The sequence below is a fragment of the Triturus cristatus genome, chromosome 5_2 (assembly GCF_964204655.1).
Source record: "Triturus cristatus chromosome 5_2, aTriCri1.1, whole genome shotgun sequence".
NCBI lineage: Eukaryota > Metazoa > Chordata > Amphibia > Caudata > Salamandridae > Triturus > Triturus cristatus.
This window is the reverse complement of record NC_140588.1, coordinates 772,820,204-772,841,997: the sequence shown is the minus strand read 5'-3', so window position 1 is coordinate 772,841,997 and position 21,794 is coordinate 772,820,204. Positions and strand designations below refer to the sequence as shown.

The 21,794-nt window shown below is 42.4% G+C and overlaps 1 protein-coding gene across 4 annotated transcripts in view; it reads left to right on the top strand.

The window, feature by feature from the left end:
- The window catches only part of KLHL13 (kelch like family member 13), a 448,657-nt gene that overhangs the window by 173,425 nt on the left and 253,438 nt on the right, over positions 1 to 21,794 (top strand). The window contains exon 1 of one of the 4 annotated variants that reach the window (XM_085607879.1): positions 1,272 to 1,952. The exons of 1 other annotated variant lie outside the window; for it this stretch is intronic. In XM_085607879.1, the coding sequence (XP_085464005.1) occupies positions 1,873 to 1,952 (80 nt within the window). In that variant the 5' untranslated portion in view covers positions 1,272 to 1,872. Of the gene's footprint in view, positions 1 to 1,271; positions 1,953 to 2,048; positions 2,455 to 21,794 lie in introns of those variants that run through there. 2 more of the 4 variants (XM_085607881.1, XM_085607878.1) reach the window with 2 other exon arrangements.

Below are 21,794 nucleotides of genomic sequence, written 5' to 3'. Positions count from 1 at the left end.
ACCATATATAGAACCCCCAGTTTGCTACACAGATGATAAAGAAATATATATTTTTGGTCCTGAAGAAGGAGATACAAATCTGTATTTGTCTCCGAAACGTGCGTAGACCAGTGATTATACATCTGGGAGTCCTACAGAAGAACTAATTGCCTACATATTGAATAAGAATTTTCTTTGATTGTTTATTATAGACCTGCAAATCTATGGACTAAAATTTTGTCAATAGGATCCCATTTTAGATGTGTATTTTAGTGATTGTTTTATGTGGTTGATTGATGGTATGTATGAGCAGAATGATAGGTGAGAATGAAAGGGTGATGGTGTCTTTCTATGGGGGTATTTCAAAATTGGTTTTGTCAAAACTGAGTTTTTCAAAATTGTTTTTCTACATTAAGAAGCTGAGTTAATTCTCTTGTTTCTCAATCTAATTATCTGTTTGAATTAATCTTCATGTGTGAATACTTTTATGAAAATAAATAAAAATGATATACATTTGATATTTAAAAAAATATAGAATTGTTTTGTCTAATAAAATGACTAAAAAGAAATCAGGTTTTGTAATGTAATATTGTCTATGGGGAATGTCTATTTGTGAGTAATCACCCATGTGAAATTGGAAAGGTGAGATAAGAGGTTTTTTCATATGTACTTACCTTTTTCCCCTCATCTTAGGCCTAAAATTAATTGGGGGATACCTTTTTGCACATATAGGTTAATTGTGGGGTGGTACTTGGCACTAAGCTATGGCTCCAACTATCTGCCTTGTAAAAAATTTTTTTTACTTAATATCCATTCAACTGATCGAGTTTTCTGCAGACTGGAGGACATGTTTTTTTTTTTTTAGCTTCCGTCTCTGTTTGGGTGCTTGTCAGAATCTCTTGGAATTTGGGTGAATGAGGTGCAGAGTGAGTACCGTGAATCTAAGCTTTAAGCATAATCGAATGCCTTAGCCTTGCCTCTTGCTGCCTCTGGCTTGATTCCTTTGGGGAGCAGTGTATTTGGGACCCCCTCTGCTTGGCCTGCCATGCAGCTGATATCGCTGGGTCTGCGCACATTTGTGCGTTTTAAAGAGGTCGAATAAATGAGATCGAGGGGAGGGGACATGTGTGTTCGTCTCCAAAATCAGTCCTTAAATGCAATCATGTGAATCCATAATTCGAAGTATTCCGTGGACTACTTTAATTTTTCTCCACCCTTCCTGCCTGCAGCAGCCGGGCATGCACTGGCTGGGAATGTGCACCCGCTGTATTTTTAGCTAGCGGAAGCCCCCTAGAACGGATAGGATTATCGAACGGGCATGTGCTGCGAGGCTCCCTTGGCCGTTACCTTGAACTCTCCGTGCACTGACTGCTCTTTTGATGAAGTGCCTGAACTGCTGTTTACCGGCAGCGCGGTTTTCAAGCCCCCCTGTCAATCTTCGGAGCCCCTGGGGGTCACCCATCAGACCACAGCGCTCCAGAGCCCGGTCCCAGCTGGACACCTGCGCGGCCGTCTGCTTTGTCAGTACTTCCAGCAATTTGCGCTCTGTCAGGGGGGAGGGGGCATCGAATTAGGCTGCCGAAGATAGCGTCCCTGCGAGGAGGGCGATGCATGCACCGCAGACGACAGACTCGGATCTTCCCGCTCCCGCGGCGCCGTCTTCAGTGCGGGGATCGAGACCCGGGGAGTGAGGGCTGCCTGCCTGCTCTGCGGAAGAGCATGCCTACCCTGGCGGCTAGGCGCGCCGGTGTGTCCTGCCTCTTCAGACCTGGAGTAGACGGACCGTCCTGTCTTAAATGGGCATTTTTCACGATGGCCCCCGTGCACCGTTTGGCCGCAGCTGTGCCCTGGGAGGTGCGGGGCTGCTGAATTTGTTCGCCGGGGCCCAGGGCTATGCTGAGATTCATCTCACGTTGGCATTGTTGCAGCTCACAGGAAGACTGCGCGGAGGATGACAAGTGCATTCTGAGTAGGTACGTTGTTTTCTGCTCTGTCTTTGTTCGGCGCCGGCGTGGGTCGGGCGGGCGGGCGGGAGGGCTGGTTAGTGCTGAAGGTGCAGATTGTGGAGCAGTGCTGCAGTGTCCCCGCTCAGGTGGAACAGCAGTGCCGCGCGCCTCCCGCCGCACCTCAGCGAGGCTCGCTGCTGCAGTGCACTGCCGGGCTCGGGGCTCCCTCGCGAGGCGGGACAGGCTCGTCAGAGCGCCAGAGGGGACAGGCGGATTTAAAAGGAGAAGCCCGTCAGCCCCCCTGGCACACACTGCCAGCTGGATTTGGGGGCAGCGGCGGAGCTGCAGCAGTCGTGTGTGGGATGGGAGCCCGCGCCGCCAGCCTGCTATGGAAACGCTGTTTACTGTCACTCTAGTGCCCTGGTGACAACATGCCATTGAGATGGAAAGCCAGCGCTCCAGCTATGTGGAAATTCCCGGTGCCCGTGCTTAAGGCGTCCAGGTCCTCGCCGCTGTCTCCAGCGTATATGTAAGTGAAAGGGGGAATGTCACTACTGTCGCCTGCAGCATTTCCATAGGTTTCAGCCACATTGCCGTGTTCTTCTTCTTAACCCAGTGTTTGTGCTGTCGTGGTGGTGTTTGTGTTGTGCAGTTACACAAAAGGACGTTGCACCAGCCCTGATTTATTCTGAACACACACAATAGAATCTCAGGGAACGGACTAAAATATTTATAGTCTATATACTAAGGATCGACATGTATATTGCTAGTTGATTAAAAACGGTAACACCCCACATCCCTCTCCGTTTAGGACAGTGCATGCCATTTCTGAAACGAGCTGTAACCGTGCGAACCCTTTAAATGTGTTTAAAAGATTACCACTTGCTAATTAAGTACTTATTTTTAAAGAATTTTTCCAAATTGTAGGGGTTTCTCAGTGCTACTAGTTAATTTGTCTTTTTTTGTTGTTAACAATTGTGCTTGTGCACAGGTTTTCAGCTGGTATATTAGTGTGTTGGGTTTAAACAAAGTCAAATGGGTACCTTTATTGGACATTGTATACACCTGATTTTCTTTTGACCAGTTGTGAAATGCTTTTGTTGTTCGATCTTTGATTGTTCATAGCCATTTGTATTTGATTATATCTTTTTCATTGTTACAGTTAAAAGTAAGATTACAAAAAAAATGTGGGGGCTGGGGAAGAGGTGTTATTTTGGCGAAGAATTGTGAATGCTGACATTTAATTCAAAACTTGCTTTTATTTTTGGCATTTTTAAGTATACATTTTAAAAATTATTGTTGGTTGTGAGAGCTGGGTATATTTAAGATATTATTTATAATTCAATGTTTACCGTTTGTTAGACGTGTGTGTGTGTGTGTGTGTGTGTGTGTGTGTGTGTGTGTGTGTGTGTGTAAGAAAGGTCTAGTATGCAGTTTCTGCTTTCTTTTGGTTTTAAAAATGAAATATATTGTATTCACTATTTTTTATTTATATTGTGTGCAAGAAGAATACATCCACTTCCACCAAGACATATCGTTTAGAAATGATATATGGTTACACAATTGATGAAACCAAAAACTCCGTTCAATTTAGTCTTTATTTCGAAAACAGTGTGGTCTGCTATGGATTTGTTTTATGCTAAAGTATTGGAAGGTAGTAGCCGATGGCTCTGGAATGTTATTCAGACACTGAGACTTCTGTTTTTGTCTATCAATCCAATAAAACATCTAGCCGAGTGCAGAACAGTTTAATGAATGCTCGTGAAATGCAAATCATCCAAATACAATATTTCCTATATATTTGTGTATGAAACTTCACCAGCAACTGGGTTTTCATGCTTTTCTTGGTTCTTATACACTGGTGTGTTGGCAGTTCTCAGTGTTTTCATGTTTGGTAGCTGTAACTCCCCTGAATGTCTGATCTGATGCTGCAGTCCTTTGTGCGCCTGTGCTCTGTTTTGGATAAGCTCTTGAACTGATATATTGATGAACCTAGGTGAGGAAGAAGGGTTATCATTAACCTCCTATTGGATGATCCAATCAGAGAGGAACACTCTGCATAAATCACTTCTTATGATGGGTATACCACGGGTGAGCCTGTTTTATAATAGTTAAACCGAAGGTATAAGAGAGGCTGAGGCTTGGAACAGGCTCCTATAGAGCTTGAACAGGCTGGCAGAAGCAAGCAGGTGGAGGAACGCGAGGCGCTTAGTACATGGTGGGCAGAGGAGAATAGGCAACTGGCTTGAGACTATTCGTTTTGAAATGATGCTACTGACTCGTAGGAAGAACTATTTTCCATGTCATTGGCTCTACTTGTTTGCACACCTTTCAGTTTGGTGTCAATTCCATCCTTTCCATGGACCACATATTCTCCCCAAAATACAATAAGCTATTGTAATAAGTTGCATTGGCCAACTAAAATACTTTTTCTGGGAGCACCTAGTCGTATATGTAAATTGAAGGGAAGACTAACATTTTTCTGTACACATCTTGTCTCCTATGTAATGCTTTGAGATTCAGTTTTTCTCTCCACTGAAGGTGCTCCCACTCAGGGATGTAGTGCAGTTTACTTAAGTGTCTGAAGACTAGAGCAGGTGAGGCTAGATTTGTGTCGAGTATGGGTGCTCAAAAACATTTTTCTAAGGGCCAAAAAGTTTGCTCTATAATATGCCCGATGGCTACGTTGATGCCAGCTGGATGGTGGTCAGATGTGGGGGTTGGAGGGGATTGGTAGTAGGTAAGGTGGGTGTAAGCGAAGGATGTACATCTAATGGCTAAATTGAACAATATGAAACCAGAAAACTGGGGATTAATTCCGGTTTTCCCAGTTTTCCAAATTGTGTGATCCTAGGAGTTTTCATTTCACAACGCCCCATTTTTCTGCATTATCGCATATACAAGGATCGTGAAATACATTATTTCAGAATATGCACGGTTCAAATCCTGCTCCTGTGTTTGATTCATTAAACTATAATGTTGTTCATATATAATAGGAACTTAGGCTACCCAAAAAGTGCACTTAAGTACTGAGTTGCCTCTTTAGCTCACTGATGGCGTTTTTGTCGAAGTAGGCGGAAGAATTAATGCTTCTAAATGCATGTTTGAAAACTACCACTTTAAATTATTAATTCTCAATGCACTGATATAATCAGTTGAACTTTGCTGAAAGGGTTCTGCATGTTAATTAAACGTTTTTTAATTTTGCATTGAATGTCATAATTTTACACTTTTTTTTTGCAAGATTTCTTTAAAAATGAAGGGGTTAGTAAAGTTAAGCTCAGGACTCCCTAGTGTCCTTTCTTTAACACCAATTAACCTTGACATAAATGATTTCCTGTCTATTTAACATCTTTTGATTGTTAGTGCTGGGTCGAAGAAAGAGCAGCCCAGTGTTCCTGTTGACCAGGGCCCTGGGCCGTGCTTCAAGTATCCATGGCGTAGAGCGTGTACTGCAGTTTACCACAGTGTCTTGGAAGTTGGTATGGCAACACTTCTCAGTCTTTCACCCTCCGTCATATATTTATAGCACTGCACATTATATTCCTAAGACTTTTTTTTAAGACTCCCTTAACACGGGTCTTTTGTCCAGCTCCTACAGAGTCTTTGTTTCTTATGGTTGTTTAGAAGGCTTGCCATCTACACCACATTCTCTCATTCTATGAAACCACACCTGTGACATGAACGAGGGAAGTTGTAAGGAGCTAGTGCATGCAGTGCCTAGTCAGTGCGATTCACAATTTTATTCACATAGCTCCAGTTACCCACCTAAATTATTTTCGGCTGTGCTCCTTTGTACCATTTCAAGATACGCTCACCTCATCACAAGACGGATACAAAAGCAGTTCTTCCCACTCACTATGCCATTCATGGTGTTGTACTTTGCCACCAATCCAACTTGGCTGGTTAAAAATCTTTATTTTAGATGAACTCCGTGTCGCGCTACACATGTTCATATGCTCTTGAGTGTTAGCAGGTAAATCAAGGAATAAAAATGAAAAGCTTGTTGGGTATTCTATATTTTTGCAAAAACTTAGATTTCAAAATATTTCATGCCTGTGAGATTTAGCTTTTCCCACTTTGGACATCACTTACTCTAATTCTCTGTTTTGTGCGATACTAGTTGTGCAGCAGTAGTTTGCAGTGCCTAGAGCAGGGGTATTCAACATTCGTGTAAAATAATCAGCTCTGAGGATTCCGAATATCGACGAGATAAATATACATACAATACGTGTAAATGGGAATAATTTTGCACAGACAGTGACTATCCTGAAAGGACTCAGTAAATTCTTGATTTTCGGCTTTTTCTTTTGTGAAGTTGAATAACTACAAACAATGTTGCTAGCTAATTAACTTACTGCTTATGTATAATGATATATGAATTTTGCAGTTTTATCTAATTTAGTGATCTTTTATGGAATGTCGTGGAATGTGTTTAATTTGTGACAGGTAAAAATATGTGATTTTACGCTTTAATATGTGAAGATAACTTTATGGTTTTATATTCATGAAACCGAATGAAATTGAATTGAACTACAAACTCAATTCCTTGAAGCTTTTTTCTTTGAACACGTTAACTTGCTTTTTAATGTCTACTATTAGGACCTCTAAGTGCCCCTGCTCCACCCCTCCCTTTTTTATTTCCTCCGCCACCCCCGTGGCCAAATCTATCTCTGCCCCTTATTTCTCCTCCCATTTTCACTCTGTTGCAGTTGTTGACAACTCCACCCCCTTCCTCATTCAGATTCTTCTGTTCCTCTTCCTCTTTTCATTTTGTGTTGTGGGCGGTCCCTCTACTCCTTTTGTATCTTTCCTTTTGCCCTATGCAGCGATTCTTAACCTTTTGACCTCTGTGGACCCCACTGAATCATTGCTGGAATTCGGGGACCCTCACTGAGTCATTATTGGGAGCTGGGTATCACCGGTTTAAGTAATATCAATGAATTGTATGCATCTCAAACAATTAAGAAAACTGCAGAAACAAGTATTCTCTAAACAAATGCTCAAATATTGAAATATTTTGTTTAACTCTCAATCTGATACGGATAGTTTTCATTTTTTTAATTTTGCTTCTTTATTTGTAAATATTCAATTTTAATATAACAATTTTAATATTTAATTTTGTAAAACCGTTGCGGGCTCCCTGAGTAACTTCGCAGACCATCAGAGGTCCTCGTTTGTACTCATTTTAATATTACTGAATTTTGTAAAACAGTTGTGGGCCCTCTGAGTAGACTTGGCTGCCCCCCAGGCGCCTCGGACCACAAGTTAAAAACCACAGTCCTGAAGTATGTTTATTCACTCCCTTGTCCAACCAGTCTGCACTGCACTTACCTATCCTGATGTGTTCACCTGAGATGCTTGTGTACTGTATTTCATTCTTTGTATTATTTTTGTCTCTCCAGAAGTTGCCCTCCTCTGGCCCCTGCTTTCCTCCCTCCTATTTTGCTCATTCATTTCCTGCTTCTGGAATGTTTGAGTATACTATTATTTTTCGCTGGCTATATCGACACCCTGGTTAAAAGAGGGTAAACTGCCTTGTGAAGAAACAAGTCACTTAGTTGTTTTTCGAAGTGTAATTACTGAGTAGATGCTGTTCATAGTTGGACATTTCTAAGACTTTGACATCTGGCTAGTCCTAGCCCTTCGTGAACACACATTGGACACCCTTGGTAAAGAGCCTTTCATTAAATGGATGTACACTCGATCCTACTTGTAGAAAAGCATTGTACGTTGTTGTTGCAAGGGATTTGTAACCCTTTGTTTGGTGCTATTTCATGTTTTTGCATTGTTTGTTTTTGAGAACTTGTCTTGAACATGCATGTGCATGGAACATCAGGGTAATATTAGTGGATGGAAAGGGAATGTGAGAAGGGAGGACTCGGTAGAGATGGAATCTCAGTGTTATCCCTCTGACAGATGTGGGACAAAATCGACTCCTTTGGAGTGCCCATTTTGGGAAAAGTTTGAGTGACGCATGGTCTGGAGGGGGTTCTGTTGCTGAAGCAATGACATAGCTGTCTGCCCCTTTGCATGCAGAGAATCAGAAATTGTAGAAAAAATGTAATTCAGTTATACTTATCAGTCGAATGGACAACTGGCTATCATAAAGAGGTGGACGGTTGGTAGGGTATGGATTTGTGATCCGGAGAACAGTAGGCATTTAATGAGGTTCCAAACGGTGTGCCATGTAACACATCTCTCATCCTACCAACCACAGTACCCACCATCAAGTCGTATAGCCACACTGGGTTTGCCATCCTCTGTAGTTTTATTTAAAAACATTTGTGTTTACATGCTGTATGGATAGTTTTCAAACATATACTTTAAAAAATGGTCACGAAAGAAAACCTAACCTATTTCTTAGACTGGTACATTTGCAAGCATTGTAAGGGATGGAGGGGGGGAAGGTTCATTTAATATCAAAAGGGAACGAGGACGGAGCAGAGTTGTGGACTTAGTCTTCATTTGGGGAATTATGCCTGATTTTTGAATTCACAACACAAAAAAGCATACTCTGTTATGCCCGGCATCAAGCAGGCATCTCTCTCCTTAGCTGGGAAAATATTCACATAAGAGAATAGAGAAGGTTTTGGACATTGGAAGATCTTTTCTTCTCTGGGTTACAGTAGCTACTTTTTGATATTATCTACTGGCGGTCGCCAGTAGATAGTTATAGTTAGGACCGTGTTTCCATAGGAAATCTGAAAATTCTATTTTGAATAACTTTGGCGCCGGTTGACGAATCCTCGCGAAATTTTCAAAACTAATGGGGCGCTCCGCTCAGCTCCTACCCTGAAAGTCTCGGGGTGATTCGTCAAGCGGGGGCCGAGAAAAAAGGGGGTCCCAAAACGCGTTTTCCCCATGCATTTTCCCATAGGACCTTTAGTCTAAGGTACAGCCCGAACGGCTGAACAGAATTACTTGAAATTTGGCAGAGAGGTAGTCCTCAGGTCAGGGAAGTGCCTTTTGCATATATGGGGTCAATCTGTTCAGTAGTTCCTGAGAAAATTGCATTTAAAAGCACATACATGTCTATAGCCGCGCACCGTGCGCGCACCCTAACGTGCGCAAGCGTAATTCTGATTGGTGGTTACATGTCAGTCAACACTCGAATCGGTCGAAATCAGGAAGTGTCGGCTGCCATTTTGTTTGTTGTGGGTGCGAGATTGAAAAAGAGAGGTGGCGAACGTGAAAAGGGGGCAGGGTAGAGAGTACATGACCCCCTAGCCTTGGTCATGGGGTCCCTAAAGGACCCCGAAGGGTAAAAAAACAGTTAATTTTTTTCTGGAAAAAAATCGCGGGGTGCGCGCACGGTGAAAAACCATAAAGGAAAAAAAATTACCAAAAAATTAGCCTTTAAAAAACCGTACAAATGCACTTAAAAAACCATAGGTTTCACGCACGTTATAGTTAGGAATTAGCATTTAAAAAACCTTGCAAATTCACTTAAAAAACCATAGGTTTCACACATGTTATAGTTAGGTGGACATTTCACTCGTGAAAAAGCAATGAAATTCCCCCGTTATAGTTAGGTCAGATAACTATAACTCGCGCGACCGCCACTCTATCACAAGGATGATGTCATCAGTGATGTCATGAGTGATGCCACTGACCATGTCATGAGTGATGTAATATGGCTCGTTCTAAGTTGGGGGATTAAAACCCTTGAATCCCGAGAGTCCCTGGGGGCCAACTAGCCCACCTAGTACCTCCAGTAAGCCCTAAGATTCAGTGGGACTTAACCCTCCAACACAGAACGCGCCAGGAGGCACGTTTTCAGAGTGGTGGAGAAAGGCGGCGTGGCCTGTGTCCACCTGTCAGCTATCCCACTATCTGGGGCATACTGGAGGTATCAGGTAGGCTAGTTGGTCTACAAGGGCCCCCAGCACCGAAGGGGTATAAATCCCCATCCAAGAGCGTGCCAGGAAGTGCGTTTGCAGAGTAAGTCCCACACAGCAGAATTGCTAAGAGGTCTTCGGAGGCCACGCTCACCTTTCTCCACCACTCTGCAAACGCACCTCCTGGCACAGTACTGTTTGGGGGATGAAGTCCACTTTACTCCTGAGGGACTTTGGCAGCCAAGTAGCCCTCCTGGTACTGCCTGTAAGTCCTGCGCAGCAGAATTCCTGAGTGCTGGTCGGAGGCCCCTTTCTGCACCACTCTGCAATCGCGACTACTACCTTATAGTTGGAAATTAACATTTAAAAACCTTTGAAATTCATTGAAAAAACCATAGGTTTCAAGGACGTTGTAGTTAGTAATTAGCATTTAAAAAACCTTAGAAAGTCACTGAAAAAACCATAGGTTTCCGAGACGTTCTATTTAGTAATTAGCATTTTAAAAACCTTAGAATTTTACCAAAAAAAACATAGGTGTCAGGGACGTTGTAGTTGGACATTTTACTCGTACAAAACCAGAGAAATTCTGCCGTTATAGTTAGTTGAGCTAACTAAAAAACCTTTTGCCCCGCAATGCACTGCTGTTAACGTTTTGTACGGGTGAAATGTCCAACTGACTAAAATGTCCCTGAACCCTGTGGTTTTTTCAGTGAATTTCCAAGGTTTTTTAAATGATAATTTCTAACTATAACGTCCTTGAAACCTATGTTTTTTGTGTGTGTGTGTGTGTGTGTGTGTGTGTGTGTGTGTAAGTAACTAAGTAAGTAACTAAGTAAGTAAGTAACTAAGTAAGTAACTAACTGCTTTTCACCAGAGCAACCTTCGGTCGATTTTCCTTTTCTCGGCAAGCAGACACGGACCCGATTTTTAGTGCTTACAATAGCTGTTTAATGTCGGCCATTACGCGTTTCGGTCCAAGAAGGACCTTGATCACATGACCAATATCTGTGTGTGTGTATATGTATGCATTGCTGTACAAATGTATGCATGTATATGCATATATATTTATCATCAACTCAAAAGCCAGGCCCACCTATGAAAAATAGATTTAAAAAATATGAATTAGGCATTCTTCTTATCGCTGTAAAAGTACAATGGATGCTGTGCTCTTGGAATAAAATAACTACCTTGTTAAAAAAAATAACCTTTTACAGATGTGCCTCGTGAGGTTTTCATGGTGAGTTGAAAATTGAACAGAGTTCTTTCTTTAGGAACCTAACTAAATACTATTTATTAGAATTAGTTCAAGCCAGTGTTACTAAAGGGCATTATTAAATCCCATATTAAAAAATCAATTTTTAATTCTCACAGTTAGTTTTTGTTTTAGAACTACTCGATCACTTTGACATTGCACAGTGTTGTTCATTACATCACCATTAGGTAAATATTTTCCATTTGAGCAGAACATGTGACATCTGTGAACAGCGAACCACCAAACATTGTCTAGAGATGTATGATAGGTATTGTCAACATTTGTTCTCTGCTGGAGTTCTAAGACTTGGTTTAATCAGCGTTTTTGAAACACCATGAAGTCCGACATCGTGGGCTCCAATTTACAGGACTTAAGTGATAAACACACTTCGATGAAGGAGTCCAAACAGGAAGTGAATGTTGAAAAAAATCGATGTGTTAACATCCTCAAAGATCTGCATCAGTATACAGACCACTGTGGCTCAGAGGGAGCCAAGAGAAGAGAGGATAGTATTGGATGGACAAAACACAACAGACAAGTTCTACCAACATAGTGAACAAAAGGGTTATACCCAAGTCACTGCTTTTCTAGTAGAGTCATGTCCTTGTTTCTTTGGGTCTGGGTTTTAATCCTTGCCATCCCAGTGGGATGCCTTATTCCATTGATGCCTACATGCTTCTGGTACCTACGTCTTTTTTTTAATGCCACTTGCTCTTTCTTCCTTGCTAGAGTATCTGGGGGAAGACCTGCAAACTGTAGGATATTACTATCCTGATAGGTCTCCACTTTCTGTATAGCGCAGTGTCCAAAACTCAGTCCTGGATTTCAGCACCAATTTGTCATCACTGTCACACTTCCACCATCACCGGTGCTCTCCTGTTGCCTCATTGGCAATCTGCACACTTTGTAGACCAGTTCAGTTTCCGTATCTACCACTGACTACAACATATCCTTTGGCAGAGATGACTTCTGAACTTTCAAAGAGGGGACCCCCTAGCACTCTCAACCGGGTACTCCCTCTGGTTGACAGATTAATGATGCTGGATAGTCTGCAGTTTAAAGATACTGCTTATGGTGGAGTTTTTGAAATCCATATAGTCGTTCTAGGGAGAACTAATCTCTCTCTCCTCCAGCTCTTTTGTTGATGTAGTGAAGATTTACACTCTCCGTGGTCTGTTTCACCCTTAGAAGTCGACCCAAAGTCCCTCAGTCTGGACGAAGTTTAATAAAATCCTTATGGGGTGCATTAATTGAGCTGAGCAAAAATAGGTCTTCCTTAGTAAGATAATTGTCTTCCTGGGGACCCTTTTCTTTCTCCATATGCACTTTTTTTTTGTGGCAGTCCATGGTCTGAAAACTCCTTGTTCTTTTACCACCGTGTCAAGACAAGTACAGCGCTTTCAAAGCCCCTAATAAATCTAGAGCCGTGGAGATTCCTCTGCACAATGTGAAAGTCAGAAGGGGTAAGCACCTTCATTAAATTAGTATTGCAGCCTTATCTGGCCAGTGCTCAGATTTGCACATAATGAGGGGATCCTGAAATTACCTCCCCCAATCCATCTCAACATTGCTTGCTTCTGTCTGCAATGCTAGTTAGACCGTGGGCCTTTGTGTCAGCAGCCACCTCTTCTGCATCTCCAGCGCTCTTCCTGCTGTCAGCCCTACCTGGTGTCACTCCTGCAGAGAATGTGTTCAAAGGTGTCCTCTTAGTTTAGTGCACTCTTGCCCGAGGAGTAGAAGAGGCACATTCAGTCTCTCTCCAGGGGCCTCATTGACCGCTGTAAGACAGCCCTATCACTGCTCCAACAATCTTATTGCCCAACAGGAGGCTCTCTGGATCTCAGAATGCTGTTTCTCAGCTAAGTTGAGCGGGGAAGCACGACAGCTAACTGGATGTCAGTAGCTCTGTTTTAGACTTTAAAGCGCGATAAGCAGTGCAGTAAGTTATTTCACGATGCCTTCTTACACAGTGACTGAATCCTGCTTGTCTAGTGTTCCAGCAGCAGAGAAGGACATTTCAGTGTACATTTCATGTACTCTGGTGTGCTGCTAACTCCATTGTGGACAACCCAAAGTCCAACAGGAGGACATATTTTGATGTGCTTGGAAATTCTTACAGTGAAAACTGCCTGGAATTACAAATAAATTGGTCTTATTTTTTTAATATATTCAGATGAATCCAACAAAGGAAATTGTGGACTCATTGTTTCTTTTCACAAAGCTGCAACTTGAGGTGGTGTTTTACCCGCACTCTAACCGTTAGCACTGCATGTGTAAGTCAGTACATGTGGCACTATGGAGAAAAGACCTTTTACAGATGTTGCACACACTTGCAGAAGAATTATCAGTCAAGAGAGCCTGTGCATCAAGAGAATGGTCTGAATCTCTTGTTTGAACAGTTTATCGGCTCTCTGGTGAGTTCATAGAGGTCTGAAATCTACTTTAGTGAGTACATAGAATTAAAATGTCCTGATGATCAGTGTTGCCCCTCCACTGGTCTCTTTACTGAATCATATCTGTTGGTAGAGACTTTACAATTACTAACAGAGCAGTCTCCCAAATGTTCTCCCCACTTTGTGTTTGCAACTCCAAAAGGGAAATCCTATAACCGAGCCTTACTAGAGCCACTTCAGGATCCATCTGTCAGAGGCCCTCTCCTGTGCCTGTTCAGTATCTATGAAGACATGGATTCATGAATCGGATGCATGCATGTGTCTTGGGAAGCTGTCATCATTTGAAAACTTCGTAATGAGATTCCTCATTAATCTTCCTATAGTTATTAAAAAGTCTTCACATTCAGCTGCTACTTCTATCAACTCTTGCCTTGGTGCCTCTTTTAAGATCGTCCAGCAAATAGTTATTTGCCTCACTGATAGATGCCTGTTTCTAGCTTTCCCCTTTCATGGTGTGGAAGTGGGGCTGGTGTCCCAGATTCCCGTGGCATGCTTTCTAAGGGAGCAGGTGATCCAGCGCGAGACTGGGAGGAAATGAGGAATAACATTTACCGATACTCTCCTTGCGTCGCAGACTCGACGTCACACTAGCTCATTCACACACACACAGTCAAAGGTGCCCCACCATAACATAACGCCAAACACTCACACGTCTCTCTCTCACGAGTCTGCACACACAGTAGGGATGAGTAATTCAAGCGCTGGGCATGTGGGTGAAAAACACCTTGTAACCTATAGGGAGAGAAAAGTTATTTTACAAAATATACATTAACATCCTTTGCCTATAGATCCCTAATCTCAAACATCAAGGCACTCCTCCCACTTGGTTGAATGGACCAGATTAGTTGGATTGGTTGATGGTGATTTAGAACCAGCTAAAACGCATTATAAGACTCCGAATCCTTATCTTTCTTAATGAAAAACCACAAACTCGTTAAATCTCGTTAATCAATAATGGTTTATCTAAATTTTTCATAATGATTTATATTTGCATTTGTCTCTTCAAAGTTTACAATTTCTTGATTAATTCAGATAAATTGCAGAACATCATATTTTCCTAATCTGGCTATTTGAAGTCCTCTAATTCATTGGCTCTGCATAAGCCAATTTTGTCGTAAATTGTCCGAAAAGCAGGCCAAAGCTCAAAGTTCTTTGCTCAGCAAGTTACAGTCCCAATTTCCCAAAGGACCAGAAATCGTGCAAGCATTTCATAGTTCGTAGATTTAGAAAAAGTTCGCAGTCACCAAGCGATCGGGCAACATCTGGATCATCAGGAAAGGCGTCACAACGAACGTGGAAGAATAATGAATGGAAATAGAAAGATCTGCGTAACCTTCCCTATTCTACTACCCTCTTTTATAATGGATCAAGTCAAAGAAGATATAATTTTAAAATTTTGAACAGTTGTGATTGGCTGGTTGATATCGTACGACCAATATTCCAAGATTTTCAGTACAGTTCGAGAGGTGAGGTCATTGGTTAGCGAAGTATCGGCTTGTTCCGGTTTACTGTAAGGTTGATTGTTCCTGTGTCTTGGCAAATGTCCCGTTCCTCTCCTTGACCGGGGACACTGTGCAAAGGTCGCTACAAGGTTTAGGAGATTTCTTGCACATGCGCAGCTCACTCTGTGCCTCATGAGACAGTGGCCACCTCTGCGTTTGGTGACAGCGGCCCTTTTGGATTTAGGCCCAAATGCCAACTTTAGCGAAACAAACACAAAAGAGTAATTAATTCATAGAAATGGTGATTCTAATGTTAACCCAATGCTAATCCCTCTATGTGCTTGTATTTATCTCGCATATAGCGACATTTAAAACCATAATATTCACCTCTTCGATCCAATCAGGAACGCAAACATCACAAAAGCAACATATATCATGCAATATTCTATTACCACATATACTATTGTTAATATGCGTACAGATTTTAGTTATAAGAGTTATTTAGCCATGCAAATAGCAAATCCCATGTGTAGTTCAAGTTTTAATAATGTTTATTAGTATATATGCAATACTCGTTTAATAATATTATAGTTAATAGATTATATAATTAGTATTTTCATGCAAAAATAGAGGAGGTATACAACATTTTGCACTACCTGCTCCATCACAGGCATTTAAGGTTTGGAGGTCGGCTGTGTAGGAGTGGTGAGGGTTCCAGTGTTGCAGGCAAAGGGTCCTTCTGTGTTTCTCGGGGATGAGATGTGACAGTTGTTCGTGCGTCCTCTGGGGGCCATGGCTAGAAGCTTAGAAGTGGTGTAGCGATGGAAGGTAGGAGAGCTGGGATTCCAAGGCGTTGGGCGCTAACGGGTAAAGACGGGCTTCCCTTTGGCAAACCTCTGGCGCGTCAGTGGTGCGTCCGCACCGCCGCCTCTATAAATCATCCTTGGAGGTGGGAGGAGCTGACCAAGTGGACAGGAGCGGTATAGCCACGAAAAATAGGTGTCAGCGTGACCCGATCAGCAAGTGAATGCTGGGGGTTGCTAGGCAACTAAAATAAACAATTGCAAGTGAGGGCAAGAACCAGCAATGGAATGCGGTCACCAGGCCTACGAGTGTCAAGAAGTACCTGACCGTGTTTAATATCCTAGCCCCATTTTTTTTTTTGTAACCCCTTCAGTGCCCCGCCCTTTCCCCCTCCTGTGCCGGGCGTTACAATAGCGGGCGGGGTCCATGACGAGACTATCTCGTCATGGGCATAGAAGAGGTTAATTCAAGTTGATATTTAATTTACACTAATTGTTTTTAAATATGATTTTTTAAATGCTTTAAATGGTCTTAAATAAAGGTTGGAATCAAGTATGCGCATTGCATCTCATGGGTGGAACTAACCAACTTCTTTTTTTTAATTAGTATTTTTATTGAGTAATTGTAAGTTGAATTCAATTTCATTTTTGTAAATGCTGCTTTTCTCTCAGGTTTATTATGTTATTATATTTCACCCACCTTTGGCACTGTAATGTCCCAGGAAATACTGGATGGCAATGTACTAGTCACTGTGTGGTGGTGAGGACATTGTGGGACGACTGAGGTGCACTGTTTAGCCACGGTCAAGAGATTTGATCCCCATACTTGCCAGTTTTAATTTATATATATTATCCTGCATCAAGTGGCATTATCGATTTGCAGAAAGTCTTTCACCAAAGGCGTCCTCTTGTTACTGATACTTATGCTGTCCTGCCATATGCATATTTAACTTGTTTCATTTCCATTTGTACTTGAAGATATGTGTTGTTTTGTTAGATCATTGACGTGGCTTACTGTGATCTACTACTGAAAGCTATTTTCAACATTAATGTCCAAGGTTTGTTAGTAACTTTATATTGGGAAATAACTCTGGGTCAAACTTATTAATGTAGGTTCTTGTATGCATTTTGTACTGTAATACCCAATACTACATAATACATTGAAAAAGTGCTTTGCAACGTCTTAGCAGACACAGCAAAGTAATCAGTTTTTGAATGCAACTCTCAAAGTGATTTTCAATATGGACTTTTTACCAGTCACACTCTACCATCAATTGCCTTACTATTATATACTTCTGCCGGACAATGGCATGCCTATTGACTAATGAGATAACTTTCCAATTTGCTGCCTCTTCCTTCAAACTGCAAAAATGTTCCATCTCAATCAATTAAAGCAACAATTGACCTGAAAGTGGAACATATCAATTCATGCTACCGGTGGCACGTCTTTGAAAGCTGAATCAGCTATCCTCTGAGATTATAACATCTGAACTGTTGGAAAAAGTGATGTGATGCTAGACGATCACAAAATAACAAAAACACAAACCTATGATAAAAATGTGTATTTGTCACTTAAAAGCGTGGAACATGTAGCATTTATCTGAAGGAAGCCTTCTGTATTTCTTTAGTGACCACACAAACTACATAAGATTTATTGTAACCACACAATAGTAGAACAATCTCGGCCTGATGTTAAATTTTGTTTTTCTTATTTAGTTGATTCAAGTTTTTAGTCTTCCAGATGCAGACTGTTGACTCCTCAGCGCCCTATGCCTGACTGCATTGGACTGCTGTACAAATACTCATAACCTTAGTATTTAGAGATAAAACAATTAGTAATAGTGTTGTACCCATGAATCTAGTGAAAAGTATACAAACTTCGGTAACCACTTATATTAAGTTGTTATAAAATACAGGCCCACAAACAGGGCAAGACTGTTTAAAGAGACGCACCAAATGCAGTTTTATAACGAAGTGTTTGACATGCAAACCTAATAGCAAAGTATATGAATCGATGATTGCCATTTAAGTGTAATTTCAGCATATCCTGCTTAGATCAGAATCTGGCATTTGATGGTGATGTATTAGCATATGGTGGGATGCAGTATGAGAGGTTTAAGTTGAATCGAGAGCATCTTAGCCACTCTCATTAGGGTTATTGGCTGCTCTAGCTCTCCTTTCATGACTGATACTGTGAGTCTCATGGTGTAGAGAAGTGCACAATTGTACTTTTAGTTGAACAGAACGTTTGAACTAGAGGTGGGTGAGACACTGATTGCTGGAGCCAAGTGCCCGGCTCTGTCTCAGCTCGAGGTTCTCTTGGATCCTCAACCCCGAAAGGAGCCGAGTTTTTAATGTGACTTCTGCCTGCCATCGCGCTCTAACCTCCTGCAACAAGAATGAAATAAAAAGCAGTGTCCTGTGATGTAAAATGGGTGAGGAAAAAATATCCATTTAGTGGCAGACTTGCACAATGTGGAATCAGTCCTGGCTTCCCCACTTAACCAAATTGTGTGGTCCTTAATAAATATTTTTTCACCGGTTTTTTTCCCTCTTTTTTTTCTTCCCCTTTTTTGGTCACTATCATATGAGAGCTCCTTCAAACATGAGAGTTCAAACTACTTGCTGTTCAAAAACCTGCTGTGGGATTTAATAGATTATAATGTTGCTCCATGTGTAGGGGCAAAACCATACCCCAAAATGTTACCTTTTCTCGGTTCTCCTACAGGTCGAATTGCTCACCAATGCACCACCTAGATATCAATTAGCTGAATAAACCGTTCTATTCAGTAATGGTGCCTACTCAATAAATGAGTTTTAGATCAGTAAAACTTAAAAGAGTTTTATTATAAAATTAATTCAAAATAAGTGATAGAGTCCATGCCTTGAAGGCTCTCAGATGCAGAGTAATAAAGAATATGTAGAAATTATTCCATGTCCCAAAGGAGCAGCAAAATCAAAAGCAAGTTTGGCAGCATACCTAGTAGCGTAGGAAAATCTTGTGGCTCACCCCGAAAATCAAGAGGGTCTTATAAATATTTGTTGCCTAACAAATTGAAAGACTGGAAAATCATTGTGTTGTGAGAAAAACTATCATTTCTTTAGCAAATCAGAATAAGAGAAAATATACATAATTATCTTAACACTTAAGCACCATCCATCCCATTTCTGGAAAACTGTATCAACCCGGTTTATGCTAATTTAATTCGGACGTGTTCTTTTTTTTCTAATTCTTTTTATTTGAGGAAAAAATGGCAATGATAGGTCACTCAGGTATACAGCAATTATTATACATTTACGTTCTTTAAAGTATTCATCGTTAGTCTTTGTTGCTAAGACATTACTTGCATCTGTTCATGTATTGGTTTCTTTTACCTTAATACAGTTCTGGGTCATTAGTCTCTGTTGGCAATTCACATATTCCTCCCCTGTAGGTGTTCCAGCCCACCCACAGTTTTATTCACTTTCTTGGACACCCTCTATGTACATATACTGTCTTTTCCGCCACCATGGACATATCCATATCTTTGCACCATTCCGCGTGTGTGGGGGGGGGCAGCTACCCCCCAGTGTTTGGCTATGTTCCTTTTTGCCAGCATTATTCCTAGTGTCGCCCATGTCTGCTCCAGATCTGTTGCCTCCCAGATGTTCAACAGGCACCGTTTGGGCTCCGGAGGGACAGGGTTCCCGCTGACTCTCGTAATGGTGTTGAAAACCGATTTCCAGTATTGCATTATGGAGGGGCAGGCCCAGAGTGTGTGAAAGAAGGAACCAATTGCCCCATATTGTCGTAGACAGAGTGTGGGTATCGGCTTTGCCTATCTTATAGAGAGTGGTTCTAGTGTAATAAATTCTGTGGAGGATTTTGAGCTGTACGAGGCGTAGCTTTGATGTAATTGCTACCTCTCTGGGTGATGCTAATGTTTCTTGCCAATCCGTATCGACTAGGTTGCCTACCTCCTCCCCCACTTCTCTCGCAGCCTTTGCATGGGGTCAGTCAAGTTATTGATGATCTTTCAATATGACGGCGAGATTGGTCTGGTGTGCATATGATCTGTTAGCAATCTGTCCTCTAATGGTGAGGGCTCGGGCGGGGTAGTGTCGGGATTGCCGCCTCCTAGGGCATGTCTGATCTGGCGATAGCGGAATTTCTCCTTGGGTGCCATCTCATACTGCTCCTGAATCAGTGTGAAGGGGATCATTTTTCCTCGTGCCCAAAGATCTCCCACCCTTGTAATTCCTATGTCGTCCCAGCGCTTGAAGCCTTTGCTCTACCCCAACCGTCCCAGTTTTTCTGTGACCCAGAGGGTTGTTGCTAGCGTAATCTTATTATGCCATCCCAACATTTTGCGCGCTAAGTTCCATATCTGGAGTGTATGGTTCGTAGGGCCTGTCAGGGCTGTGGGTTTTGTTGTAGAGTGCTTAACATAGTCCCTCCTCACCCAACTCAATTCTATCAAGGCCGTAGGCGGGGTCCGTGTGGGGAATATACAGCCATTGATTGATTACGGTTAATTGGGATGCCCAATAGTACGTCTGTATGCTGGGGAGTGCGATACCACCATCGTACCATGTCTGGAACTGTTTTGTCATAGCTATTCGAGCTGGTTTATTATCCCAGAGAAGTTTGGTGACTTCCGCTTTTATGGCTCGGAAGTACGACTGTGGGACTAGGAAAGGCTTGTTTTGCAAGGCGTACAAAAACCTCGGGAGCGCCATCATCTTGAAGAGTGCTGCCCTCCCCAGGAGCGTTAGAGGCAGAGATTGCTACTGTTTTGTGTCCCTTTGTAGTCGTTGCAGGATTGCTTGGAGGTTCAGAGTCATGAAGACCTTCGAATCATGGGTGATATGAATTCCCAAGTATTTGAAAGTGTCCTTCACTATTTTTACATCACAGCCCGTTGGTAGTGTTGGTAGAGGCCCGTGCAGGACATATAGGACCAACTTAGCCCAAATAATTGTATACCCTGAGTGCCTCCCATAGGAGCTACATATATCTAATAGACATGAGAGCAAACGCCTGGGAGAGGCCATATAGAGGAGAACATCATCTGCGTACAGGGATATTTGATCCTCGTAGCTTCCCGTCCAGCGAGGTCCACGAATGAACGGGTCTGGTCTTACCCAGGCCGCCAGAGGCTCTAGTATAAGGGCAAAGAGGAGTGGGGATAACGGGCAGCCCTGTTTCGTGCCTCGGTGCAGTGGGAATTCTCTAGAGATATGCCCATTGGCTACTGAATGCGCCATGGGAGTGGTATATAACAGCCTAACCCAGCACCAGAATTTAGGTCTGAACCCCATCTTTGTGAAGACGTCAAAGAGGAAAGGCCATTCGACTGTATCGAAGGCCATTCGCATGTCCAGGGACAGAACAATTGCGTCCTCTTGTATAGTATGTTTCTTTCCCAGCATGCCATGAAGGCGCCTCAGATTTAAAGCTGTATTTCTCCCCGGCATAAACCCCGATAGGTCTGGGTGAATCAATGTAGCTAGACGCGGTGTGAGTCTGATGGCTAGGATTTTAGCCAATATTTTGGCCTCTGCGTTGATCAGAGATATTGGCCTGTAGGAAGTGCATTCTGGGACCGGTTTACCTTGTTTGTAAATGGCCACTATCGTCGCCGTCCGTTGGTCCTGCGGAGTTCCCCCCTATCTAGGCTGGCCACATACATCGCCGATAGGTGGGGTGTAAGTGTCGTCGTATTACGTTTGTACCATTCTATTGGGATACCATTGGGGCCTAGCGCCTTTCCTGACTGGAGTTTACCGATCGCTATCACTACTTCTTCTGCGGAAAGTTCAGCTTCTAGTAATTGGGATTCTTCTTCTGCGAGCTTGGGAAGTCGGACATCACGTAGGAAGTCCTCCGCCTCTTTTTCGGTAATTGTAAGCCTTGAGGTGTAAACCTGCTCATAGTGTTGTGCTAGAATGTCTACTATGTCTTGAGGGTTTGATGTAATATCGCCCGTGGTGGTCTCCAGCTCCGCAATCCACCTGTCTGCTTTCGCTCGCTTGTCAAGCCAGGCCAGGAGCTTGTCGGGTTTATCGCCGACTTCATATATGGTATGTTGAGTGACA